The 12,769-nt window shown below is 36.3% G+C and overlaps 1 protein-coding gene across 1 annotated transcript in view; it reads left to right on the top strand.

Annotated features, from left to right (window-relative positions):
* The first annotated feature begins 1,265 nt into the window (after nucleotides 1-1,265).
* Nucleotides 1,266-12,769, top strand: part of tmem178bb (transmembrane protein 178Bb) — a 113,676-nt gene continuing 102,172 nt past the window's right edge. Inside the window, exons 1-2 of the mRNA XM_051107577.1 lie at nucleotides 1,266-1,591; nucleotides 3,291-3,931. Coding sequence (XP_050963534.1) covers nucleotides 3,550-3,931 — 382 coding nt within the window. The 5' untranslated portion in view covers nucleotides 1,266-1,591; nucleotides 3,291-3,549. The remainder of the gene's footprint in view (nucleotides 1,592-3,290; nucleotides 3,932-12,769) is intronic.

The raw sequence follows: 12,769 nt of genomic DNA, 5'->3' as shown, positions 1-12,769 counted from the left end.
TGGCATGAAGATCCACTTAAATAGTTTTCCTCAACTCAATACCTGACATTATTTTCACCTAGACTCTGACTTTTATTGTTTCAAATATAATTAGTGCAAATAATGCTATATTCTCTATTGTTTACTGTATTTTTCTTTAGTAAGAAAACATTTACTGATCATGTACCTGGTAATCAGGTAAAAAAAAAAAAAGTACATGCATTTAATAAATGGCCTGCTAATGGTTGATGTTTCATAATGTGTAGCTTTCCCAGATAGCACACCTACATCTGAAAGAAGTCTGTTAAAGATCACTTAATCTGGAAAGCATCTGCTGTGTACCAACATCTGATATATGTCTGTAAGATGTCAGTTTTACATACCCTGATAGCACACATACATCACGGAGACGTCTATTTGACGAATGCATTTACATCTGGAAGACGTATTTTTGGAGAGTGCTTGCTCATCTGCAATACGTCTATAATACATTTCCTATCAGATGTCAAACAGACATCTATTAGATGTCTTTAAGACATTTATGATTTAGAATGTATGTACTGACATCTTACAGACGTCTGTCAGATGTTTGTACACAGCAGATGCTTTCCAGATCAAGTGATCTTTAACAGACATCTAGCTATCTGGGTACATTCTAAATCATAAACATCTTAAAGACAGCTAATAGATGTCTATTTGACATCTGATAGGAAACGTCCTATAGACATATTGCAGATGAGCAAGCACTCTAAAAAATATGTCTTCCAGATGTAAATGCGGATGTCAAATAGACATTTCTGTGATGTATGTGTGCTACCAGGGTCACATATATATCAATATTGTACACATATGTACACCCACACACAAATATGAGAAATGCATGAGAGTCCCAACATTATCTAAAGGCTGTGTGGGCAACCCAGTAAAACAGAAAACGCTTACAATGGCCTCACACAGATGCCACGGCTCTCATTTATTATTCAGTAATATACCTGACTGCTGTTGGTTCTGGACAGTACATAGTGGTTTCAAATAACCAACCTTTATGAGTAAGAAGGGTTTTTGGGTCTGGTGTAGTATCATTTTATAGCTCTGATAATGCAGAATGACAAAATGAAAGATTCTGAAAGCCTTGATTATTTATTCATAAAAGACACCGGTTTGTGTAAATCTAAGAGAGAATGCCAGCAAGGCAACTCCAGTTACAGTTCGACACGGAACCAAGAACAGTAGTGCGACTCCTTTAAGAAGCCGCTTTAATAAACAATGAACATCTCATATTGACAGCATGACATCACCGCTGTTTTTCCCAGACAGAGGCAACATGCACGGAGGATGTTGGGACCATATTGTCCGAGGAGGAGGATGCACCATCCGCCAAATGCTCTAATAGCGATGCACTCATTTTAACGTCAAGCGTTTGAGATGCGGCGTCGTTGAACAGTTTGATATTTTCAGCGCAGACCGTTTAGAAATGTGTGTTGCTGTGTGTTAAACAGGATTATTTGGCAGTGCATATCCTGTAGCGTATCGTACAGTGACTACAAACGCAAAATGGGCTGGAGGTGGATTTTTGGAGTGGAGTGAACCCGTTTTGTCGGCTTTAATTGGGGTGAGTGCATTATTTAATTTACTTTATCAGTCCTAGAAACGGTAGGTTTTCCAACAATGGATGCTTTAGGGGCATAGCTACCTTATTATGTTAAACATTCCTTCACAGGAATGATCTGCTATTTTGATCATAATGCGTTTTAATTACGCGTAATTGAATGAATGTCGAGTCATCTTAATACATTTTCTCTTTCACAGCCAGCAATTTGATAAATGTTCTGTTATGCATCCTCTAAAGAGAATGTGTGAGAAAAAAAAACGTACATTTCTCCAAAACAGATATGTAACATAAACTGGAAAGCAAAAATCTATAGTCTGCCAGCGCCAGGTAGGCTAAATGTGATGGGAAGGGTTGGGAACCGAAAACCGGTTCTTCTTCGGAACCGGTTTCATTTAGCTACCAGAACCGAGTCATTTTCATCAGTGTCGGCGGTTGTGTTAACGATTCTTCAGTAGCGCCATTACAATAATGTGGTCATTAATTATCCTCCGCTAATGCGAACACAAATTAAATACTCTGACATTGCTAGCATTCGCTATGTTTACCGAATCATAGCGCGACCAATGTAAGTTAGTCCGAGAACGACTCTTATGAGCCGGTTCTTTTTAGTGATTCAGATACATTCAGTACCACCAGTGCACTCCATCTCCCGAACAAATGACTCTTATGAGTCGGTTCTTTTTAGTGAAATGGTAATCAATCTAGTCCGATTCCCCAAGAATTGACTCGGTTCTTTTTAAATGAAACAAAAACACTTAAGAATCATTAGTCGACTATTTAAGTTAATTTTATAGGTAGCCTTTTATTGAAGGTTGTCTTGAGCAAAACACAGATTGTCATTTGGCCACAAACTAATCCTCAATTATGCAAAAAAAAAAAAAAAAAAAAAAAAAAAAAAAAAAACATTAACCATGGTTTTATTATAGTAAAAGTGTAGTAACCATGTTTTTGGGCGCATTGATTACCATTTGTATAACCATAGTTTTACTACAAATACCATGGTTAAACTATGGTTAGTGTAGCAAGACAATGGTTAATTTGTGGTTATCATGGTTTAACTACAGTAATCATGTTTTTTTTGGATTTATTTGTAGTAAAACCATGGTTAAATTTCGTTTGAATTTATAATGACGATAAATACCAGCCTGTCAGTATTTATTTATTTATTTATTTGCTTTTATGCTTTAATAGTATCTCCACACATTTTCTTTGGCTTCCTTTGGGGTCTCCAAATGTTAAAAATCCCCACATCCTCCTCATAATCCCATCCTGTTTTAATATACTGTATAGCATGCTAGAAATCTTTAGATGACGCAATTGTATGTTGGGGATTATTTTCATTCGACTGAAACTTCATTGATTCGAAGTTAAAACAAAAGATGTTATATCAGCTTTAATATCCACCTTATTCTTCAACGTGGAAGTAAGCTTATGGGCGAGACTTCCGGTTCATGATCCGCTACAGGGAAATAACGGTAAAACTTTTTGCACTACAAACCAGTGTGTTCATAATTAAGATAATGCATTAAAATAACAGGGTAGGACACACCAATATGCAATATGAAGCAGCTAAAAATAGCTGGACGCGGATGAGACCGGAAGCCAGATCCATAAAATTTACAAATGGCCGCGTCTGATCTTACGACAAGAAAAAGGTGGATAAAATCGTTAAAAATCTTCCTCTGCCTTCTTTTGAAAGGCTTGGTTCGCTTGAACGAAGACTGGACTGAATCGTGTCGTCTGGCTTTATTCACTGGCATTGGATGGGAAGGGCTACGGATGGACGTTAAATAAGGCTTATATTTTCGGTCGGGCTTCAGCTGGAGCTCTCCAAAACAAATTCCAACGCACCGAGTAATATCCGTTCTCTCAGTCCGCGTGCCCGGCGGGATGCGGGTGCACGTCAAGGAGCTCTCCAAGCTGTTGTGGTGCTGACGCGGCTCTGAGCGAACGCGAGCATGGCTGCTGGGAAGTTGCTGCTCTACGCCGGTCTGTCTCTGTCCCTCTGCGCACTCGGGATGCTGGCCGTGGCTATCTGCTCTGACCACTGGTACGAGACGGACGCACGGAGGTATCGAGAGAGGTGCCGAAGTTTCTCCAGCCGTCGGAAGGACCCGGGCTTTATTTACATCCCCAACAACAGCCTCCCTCTGCGGGCGAGCCGCTCGCGTCTGGACCGCTGGGAGGAAAAGCTGCTGCTAGCGCGGAACAGACGGCAGCTGTTCGCCATGAGCGCCGCCGATGAGTGCAGCAGGCAGTATAACTCCACCAACATGGGGCTCTGGAGCAAATGCCATCGGCTTGGATTTGATCAAGATATCGAGGACCTCATTCGAAAAGGTAGGACAGTGATGTGTTGTGTCTATCAGTGTGCAATGCAGATTATAGTGCTTGCAAGGCAGAAGAGTATTGGTATTCCTCAAACATCTGGTTTAGGTTCAAGCTTCTGCAATGAATTCATCCCAACTAGTCATGTTTTGTATAAACTGTATAGAGATAGACTAAACCAATAATCAGTTTGACCAATATTTTTTGTATTTCAGTCATCGGTTTAAAGTATTTTATGTAATAGTCATTCATGCTTGAGTTGTTAACAACAACATTTGATGGTATAATAATAATATAATATATAAAATATACACACACACACACACACACACACATATATATATATATATATATATTTGTACTCTTTACTCTTTGTCTCTCCACGCAAATATTTTGCATGTGCAAAACAGCAAATACCTTTGGACTCTTTGATTTCTTAATTTTATTAGACAAAAAATCATATGCGGCACTACTCCTCTGACTAAAAATTAGTTGTAAAAATACGTTAGTTTAAATTTAATTTTTTATTACTACAAAATGTTTAAATATTTTGTTCTAGTGATTTCACAGAGCGATTTTAATTTTGTAAAATAAAGTGTTTGTTAACAGTTGAAACAAATATTATTATTATTATTATTAATAATACTATTTTAAAATTCTAAATCTACATTATTATTATTATTATTATTACATTGGTTAATATATTCATTATGTTTCCACTAAAGTCTAAAAAATACATAGTTTTTAAAATGCAAAAAAATAGTCTATAGTTAAATGTCAATAGTTATTAACAATAATGCCAGCTTATCTTTATTTTTGTAATTTAGATAAAAATTATGCAAAATGAGCAAAGAGTGAATCAAATATATTTGAATATTCAGCATTCAAAATGCAACAGCAGTGATGGTGTCATTGCAATATTTGCATGCAAAATTGTCTTGTCATTCTCCCATCTTTTTAATCATCTATAGCCAACAAATATAAACTGGCAGCCTGAAAGTCTCAGAGCTAAGTTCTGTTGTTTTGCTACCCTGCAAGCACTTTTATTACTTCGGGAACAGCAAATCCAGTGCAATATTGCAGTGCAATATTTAGTTAAACACAAACATTTCCATCCATAAACACCAGACATACACAAACTAACATCAGCCTTCACAACCGGAGGTCCACGATAGACATTACAGCCCCATTCATGTTGTGCACTGACATGAAAAACGGACAATAAACAAAATGGCAAGTTCCCCTCTCATGTGTTAGCAGGAGTGACGAGTCCCTCGCACATAAAGGTGCGAAGCCCTATGGCTAGTCTCACACTCTGGGCCTTATTATCTTCCACCAAACTAGGTTAATTTACTCCTCACTGGTTAGAGGCATATGCGATGAATATATTAATAGCTACACGCACACAAGGATGTCTATAAATAGCTCACAAGCCCCAAACTGTGCTAGCCCAAACACCGTAGGCTGTGTTTCAGTCAAGGTACACCAAAACAATTGGCCCAGAGTTGCTGAGACTCGCATGCTCTCGGGTTACACGCTAAACCTCTGTCTGCAAATGTGTACATGTTCTGTAAAAGCGGCAGCACAAAATGCCCTCTGAAATAAAAACAAGCTTATTTGAATCGTGTCACCTCCTCTGGTACCTGTGCCTAATGTGTGTGCCATTACGTAAGAGGGATTTTGTGGTGAAGAGGTGCCCCTGTAGTGCTGTGTGTTACACAAATGTGTGCGGTAGCAGCCGATTATATGTTGCACCATCAGCAAAAGCTCATTTAACTCTCTGGGGCACCTGGCAGCCACATACTGCGTGCTGATTTGGGATGGGGGTTGCATTGATAGAATAATGCAGTGTTATTCTACACCATCTCTGCCATTCACCTTGGGCGAGGGGTGATGATGCAAGTCGCAGTTTGCCTGTGTGTTTGAGATATAATGAAAAGTAAAGAACAATTTGTCATTAGCCAACCTGTATTGCTCAGATAAACAGCTGTTTCTTTATCTGTGCGTTCTGTGTTTGGTAAACATTACTCAATAGGCATGCGTCTGTATAAATAAATGTGTGAATGTTACCGTTACATATCTTTTTTTTTATGATTATTTATATCATTATCTGGGTTGCAAGCTCATCGTTTTATGAAATGTGCTGACTGTGCTTATAATGGCATCGCCCATCTCTCAGAGGAGGCTTATTCTCTGTCTCTACCCAGGATCCTCTCTTGGGAAAGAGAGAGGGAGGAATAGAATGATGTATGAGAGTGCAAAACAGTCGTGCACAGATAAGGGCCTAAAGAGGGGAAAAGTCATTCACTGGAAATGAAACATGCTCCATTTAATCTCACTATTCCATGAATTGGAATTTAAATTAAAATACTTACTTTGACTTCAGCTTAATGTGTAAAGCCCATCTAGACTATAATTTTAATTTTAAAATTAGACATTGATTTTTATTTTAAGAAACTGCTTATAAAAAACAATATTATAAAATAAAAATATACATATAAATAAATATATTAAAAAATATATGTCTTAGTAAATGTTGATGTTGAAATAAATACAGCTGATGTTTAGGTACATGGTCAAGTAAAATATTATTAGATTTAAATTAGTGTAAAACTGTGACTAAAAATTTGTTGTAAAAATACATTAGTTTAATTTTAAAATTTAATAACTACAAAATGTTTCAGTGTTTTGTCCTAGTGATTCCATGGAGTAATTTTAATTTTGTAAAAAAAAAAGTTAGAAAAAAGTTGTAAAAAAGATGTTAAATTATTTATTTAAAAAATGTTTCCAAAAATATGACAAGAAAACAATATTCTAAAATACAAACATAAATAAATATATTAAAAAATCATTTTTTGTATGTTTTGTTAAATGTTAATGTTGAAATTAATACAGCTAATGTTTAGATACATGGTCAACTAAAATATTATTTTGATTGACTGAAATGTTAGATTTTAATTAGAGTAAAACCGACTAAAATTAGCTGTAAAAATACATTTTAAAATGTTAAATTATTAACAATAACAAAGTTGAGACAAAAAATGCACATCTAGGCAATAATTTAACTATTATAATTTTAAAAATCTGATTCTGAAAATATGACAAGAAAACAATATTATAAAATATAAATATAAATGAATATATATTATAAAACTCTGTTTTTGTATGTTTTGTTTAATCTTAATGTTGAAATTAATAAAGCTAATGTTTAGATACATGGTCAACTAAAATATTGTTTTGTGATAATCGAAAATTATGACAAGAAAACAATTTTTATAAAATAAAAATATAAATAAACAACAAAAAAAACCTGTTCTTAACTAATGTCTGAATACATGGTCAACTAAAATATGATTTTTGTTAACTGAAACTAGTTTTTAATTAGTGTTAAAACATTATAAAAAAATTAGTTGCAAAAATACATGAATTGGAATTTTGTTACTGCAAAATGTTTAAATAGTTTGTTTACTTTAGCACTTTTATCAACAAAAATGCCATTTTTGTTGACTGAAAGTTTACTGTAAAACTAACTTCAAATTAGACAAAATTTTAATAATAAAATGTTAAAATCTTTTTATTTTTGCATTTTTATAAACTAAAATGTCATTTTTGTCAGCTGAAAGTAGATTAGTATGTCATGTCATGACAAATTTTAATAAATTAAAAAGATATTAACAACAACAACAACTAGTAAGGACCTTTGGAAGCGCGATTTGTGCTGTTTGGTGCCGAAATGACATAGTTCACCTTTAACAGTTGATTAGCATCATGCTAACATCCTTTTAGTGATATCATTCTTGAAGCATTATAGCAACATACTGCTAGAGAGGAAGTGATTTATACTAGTAGTTTGTAGAAAGACAAATGTCTGCGTGACGAAAAGGCCGACCAGAAATAGGAAATGATGCGAAAGATGGCGGCATCTGGAGTTCGTGGAAAATTGAGAAAGTCTATCTGAGTGAGAGCGTGAGAGGAGGGTGAGATCATGCAGAAACAGCCAACCCATCTCATTGTCCACCATCTGTCCCTGCCTCCCAGCGGGACACCCATCAGGGATGATGAAGACATTTTAGACCTAGAACACAATAAAAGCGACCAGAGAGATACTCAACCTCCCGCCATTAAAACAGGCAAACCTAACGTTAGGAGGGTTACCGTGGCCTTGGGGACGCGAGTGAGACAAAGAGAGCCAATATAGAGGGACACAGAGAGGAACCACAACATGTATGCAACTCTCTCAATGTTATTTGAACATTAAATCTCACCTTATTACAAGAAGGGCACTCCAGATCCATTCCTGGTGAGTGAAGACAAAGACTGGATTGTGCTTGAGATCTCAGAGGATATGGCTTCCTTGTTTTCATTGTTTAAATTGGATGCCATGGGACGAAGACGCCACACCTCCATGGTTCAAAATGTAAACCGCGCTGGGACTCGGGCGCTGGCACTAATCAAATACACAGGTGCTGAGGTGGGATACTGGCTACATCTCTTGGGAGCAAGGAATAGACTGTGCAGTAGAGCTTTTATTGCTTTGAATTTCCTCTTACAATGATTTTATTCCAAAGCATATTATATCACAGAAATTGGGTGTGACTTTCAATAAAGTGTAGAGAAAGGAAAAAGCGTTCGGTAATTTTCAAGGCCAGGAGGCATTTAAGATCCTTGGAGGAACTATGCTGAAATAAATGAGGTATCCAGTAACCTCCCTTTTCATTTTCTGTTATGCCTTTCATTTCCAACAAATATCCATATAGCGAAATGCGACTTGACAGAGTGCCTGGACTCAGCCCACGACCAGCAGATTATGATTTGGCCTCGGAGTGTGTAAAGCACCCTCATTAGCGCGGGAAGAATATTTCTCGCTTACTTCGAATAAGACGTCCAATTGTGCATTTAAGATATGACAGACTTGAAATTAGCACCCTGCTTGATAACAGCTTGAGTTATATCACTTTTCCCCTCCTGTTGGAAATTATGCTAATACGATCATCGGCTACCATGTCGGAAGATATCGACATTTTCATCACACTGTGAAAGCTCTCCGACTGGGAAGGTCACATGGCTTTTCAATGGATTTAACATGTGCTTTTTATGACGTTTTGTCTGGAGCGTGTGCTCTAATCAGAGCCATTTTGGGTTTATTATTGGGCTTTTTGTATTTAAGGCTATTTTAACACTCCAAAATGCAACATTCAAGGTAATGTACTGTGAAATCACACATCTGGATTGATTGATATATGTTATGACGGCAACAAAATGATTGACTTTTTGAAATTACATCAGAAAAATGGGAACATTAGGGACTTGATGGAGGTCAGTGGCATCAAGAAAGTAATTTAAGTTTTCAAGGTAATATTTAATATGTTTTTATAGGTTAATATGCAAAGATAACTATAAGTAAGCTGAAGAATGATTCCAAGGAGTTAATTTTGTAAAAAAAAAAAATTGATGAAAAGTTTTTTTTTTCCCAGTTTTGTCAGTGATGAAGATGAGACAAAAAGTGTACATCATGACAATCATTTAACATTTTTAATTAAAACAAACAAAACTACACTCTTAAAAATAAAGGTGTTTTATGATGCCATAGAAGAACCTTTTTTTTTAAATGGTCCTGTAAAGAACCTTAAACATCAGAAGAACCTTTCTGTTTCACCAAAGTTTCTGTGTGGCAAAAGAAGGTTCTTCAGATTATAAAAAAGTAAGAAAGAGATGGTTCTTTAAAGAACCTTTGACTGAATAGTTTGTGGAACCACAAATGGTTCTTCAATGGCATCACTGTGAAGAACCTTTTAAAGCACCTTAATAAAGGAGCACCTTTAAAAAAGTGTCCTATTTTAGTCAAAGACATCTTGTATAAAACAGAAAAATGTGCACTTTTACAGCATTTTTACTCTTTTGGTAAGAATGTAGATTAGGGAATATATATTCATTGGGGCTAGTTTAGTAAGGGAAAACTCTTAGTTAAAGGGATAGTTCATCCAAAAATGAAAATTACCACATGAATTACGCATCCTCAAGCCATGCTAGCTGTATATGACTTTCTTCTTTCAGATGAATACAGTCTGAGTTATATTAAAAAATGTCCTGACCCTTCTAAGCTTTGTAATGGCAGTGAATGGGTTTTGAGATTTTGAAGTCCAATAAAGTGCATCCATCCATCATACAAAGTATTCCACACAGCACCGGTGGGTTAATAAAGGCCTTCTGAAGCAAATCGTTGTGTTTGTGTAAGAAAAATTTCCATATTTATTTAATGTCTGAATTCGTCTTCATTTTTGCTTACATCCTACGTCATCCGCTGGACCACCACGAGCGTACAACAGTTAGCAGAAGCTAGAGATTACAGTTTATAAAGTTTTAAATGAGGATGTTTTTATTACACAAACACATTGATTCGCTTCAGAAGACCTGTATTAAACCCAGGAGCTGTGTGGAGTACTTTTTATGATGGATGAATGCACTTTATTGGACTTCAAAATCTCAACACCCATTCACTGCCATTATAAATTTTGGAAGATCCAGGACATTTTTTATTATAACTCTGATTGTCATGTATACCTAGTATGGCTTGAGGGTGAGTAAATCATGGGGTAATTTTCATTTTTGGGTTATAACTATCCCTTTAACTAAGAGTTTTCCCTCAATAAACTTTTAATTTGCTGCTAATTGATAGTAAGTAAAGTAGTTGCTGTAGTAGTTATGTTTATGTATTGGGTTGGGTTTAGGGATCTAGAAAAAAACCTTAAAGCCTGGCTTTTAAAAAAACAAACATGTGATCATTTTAAATCTATATATCTAACTGTTCGTTTTACTATTAATGTTGGTATTATTTAATCCGCTGTCAACATGTTCCATGTTCTTTGCTTGCTGTCAGGCGGCTAAATGTATGTTTTAGGTATGTGTGGATTATTTTATTTTATTAGTATTTTACTAATTGTCTGGTCTGGTCTGGTATGCATACCATTTCTTATACATTACTCCATAATGTATAACCATACTTCATGTATGGTTAATGTTTTCCAGCATTTTTAGGTTCAGTCAACTCAAATAAGTTTAGTCAACTTGAAATGTTAAGTTGTACTAAGTGACAACTTAGATATTTGAGTTGATTCAACTTAAAATTTTAAGGCATCTGGGTAACAAATTATTTTAAGATGACTCAACAAATAGTTTTTACAGTTTATTTGAAAATCTGGAATTCGAGGGTGCAAAAAAATCAAAATATTGAGAAAATTACCTTTAAAGTTGTCCAAATGAAGTTCTTAGCAATGCATATTACTAATAAAAAAACAAATACGTTTTTATATATAATTATGGTAGAAAATTTACAAAATATCTTCATGGAACATGATCTTTACTTAATATCCTAATGATTTTTGGCATAAAAAAAACATTTTTTTTTTGACCCATACAATGTATTGTTGGCTATTGCTACAAATATACCCGTGCAACTTATGATCAACTTTTGTGGTCCAGGGTTACATATGAAATAATGTCTTTTATCAAAACAGGGCGTTTCTCTTCAGCTTTCTCTATTGTTTTTATCATAACCCCCTCCCGAACAAAGATCTGGCACCTTTCTAGTATTTAAAAGCCACTTTTTAACAATCAACTCAACTGCTGAATTGCTAATGCAAAAAAATCAACTTCAGTTGATGTCACGTTATGCAAATAAAAAGAGTTGTGAATGCAATTTTAGGCTGACTTGAAAACAATTCCTTGATAAATCTGCAATTTCAGAACCATGCCTGGAAATCGCTCTGAAAATAAGCCGCCGGAATACTTCTTCCTAATTAAAACATATAATTATTTTCCTGTCACACTGCTGTAGGGCTGTTATAATTTGTGCCTGAATGCTAGAAAGCACAAGCTTATAATATTCAGCTGACAAGCGTCTGTGTTTCAACGGGACTGATAAATGTCGGCGTTTTACGTGGCACTGCGCCGCAGAAATGTTGCGCGACCCGGAGTCATTGTGAGCCTCGTTGTTTGTCTTTCTGTTTTCCCTGATGAAACCTGGCACAGGTCTCCTCTCACAATCAGCCCTGCGAGGCGAACAAAGCGGAGGCGTGGGGGTTGCCGTGCAGGGAAGTGGAGGAGGATGGTTGGAGGCAGCTGAAACGTTAAACCAGTAGTAATGCTGCACCTGAACAGCTGTGTGAGAACTGCAGTGGAACTGTGGGTAAAACGTCCAGTCAGATGAATGCGGCTGCTTTGTGCAATTACAAGCAGAAGTGGAGGGATAAAGAATAGACGGCGAGGGCTGTTAGTCAAGAGGAAATGACACTCTGTCTTCCCTCGCCCCTCCCCCTTCGCTCGATTCGTCTCCCTCCTCCTCGCAGCCCAATTTATATGCTGGCACGCAGATTAGTCTCCTGAAAATGGAGTGCTGATGATTTCACCACCAAAGGATTGCACATTGCAGTGATAGAATGAGGTAAAAGACAGAGTGGAAAGATTGTGTTTTACTCCCTCCTCATTATTTGGAGTTTCCTTTTACAGAAGTCATCAAGAACGGCTCAATTTTTCCAAACACTTCGCTGCTATTTCTCCCCTGAATCGTAGCTAGTTTTGGATTTGCTGTGTGTGGGAAATGGTTTTTTGGAGCGGATCAATCATAGGGAATCTTTGTAAGCCGAGCCATAAGACAAGTAATGCATTTGAAATGCTGAGACAGACATTGATCCGTTCAGTTGCTCATTAGTTTGGCATTGAATTTGGGAGAGTGTGATAAACACCGGATGATCTTCATTCAATATGAATAGGTCAATGCCAAAGCCAAAAGCCTCTGCGTATTTTAAGGCCTCAAACACTCTAGGCTAATCTCATGCATTTGGATATATGATA

The sequence above is a fragment of the Labeo rohita genome, chromosome 4, assembly GCF_022985175.1.
Source record: "Labeo rohita strain BAU-BD-2019 chromosome 4, IGBB_LRoh.1.0, whole genome shotgun sequence".
NCBI classification, from domain to species: domain Eukaryota; kingdom Metazoa; phylum Chordata; class Actinopteri; order Cypriniformes; family Cyprinidae; genus Labeo; species Labeo rohita.
The sequence above is the reverse complement of the archived record's forward strand: the minus strand, read 5'-3'. Positions and strand labels throughout refer to the sequence as shown.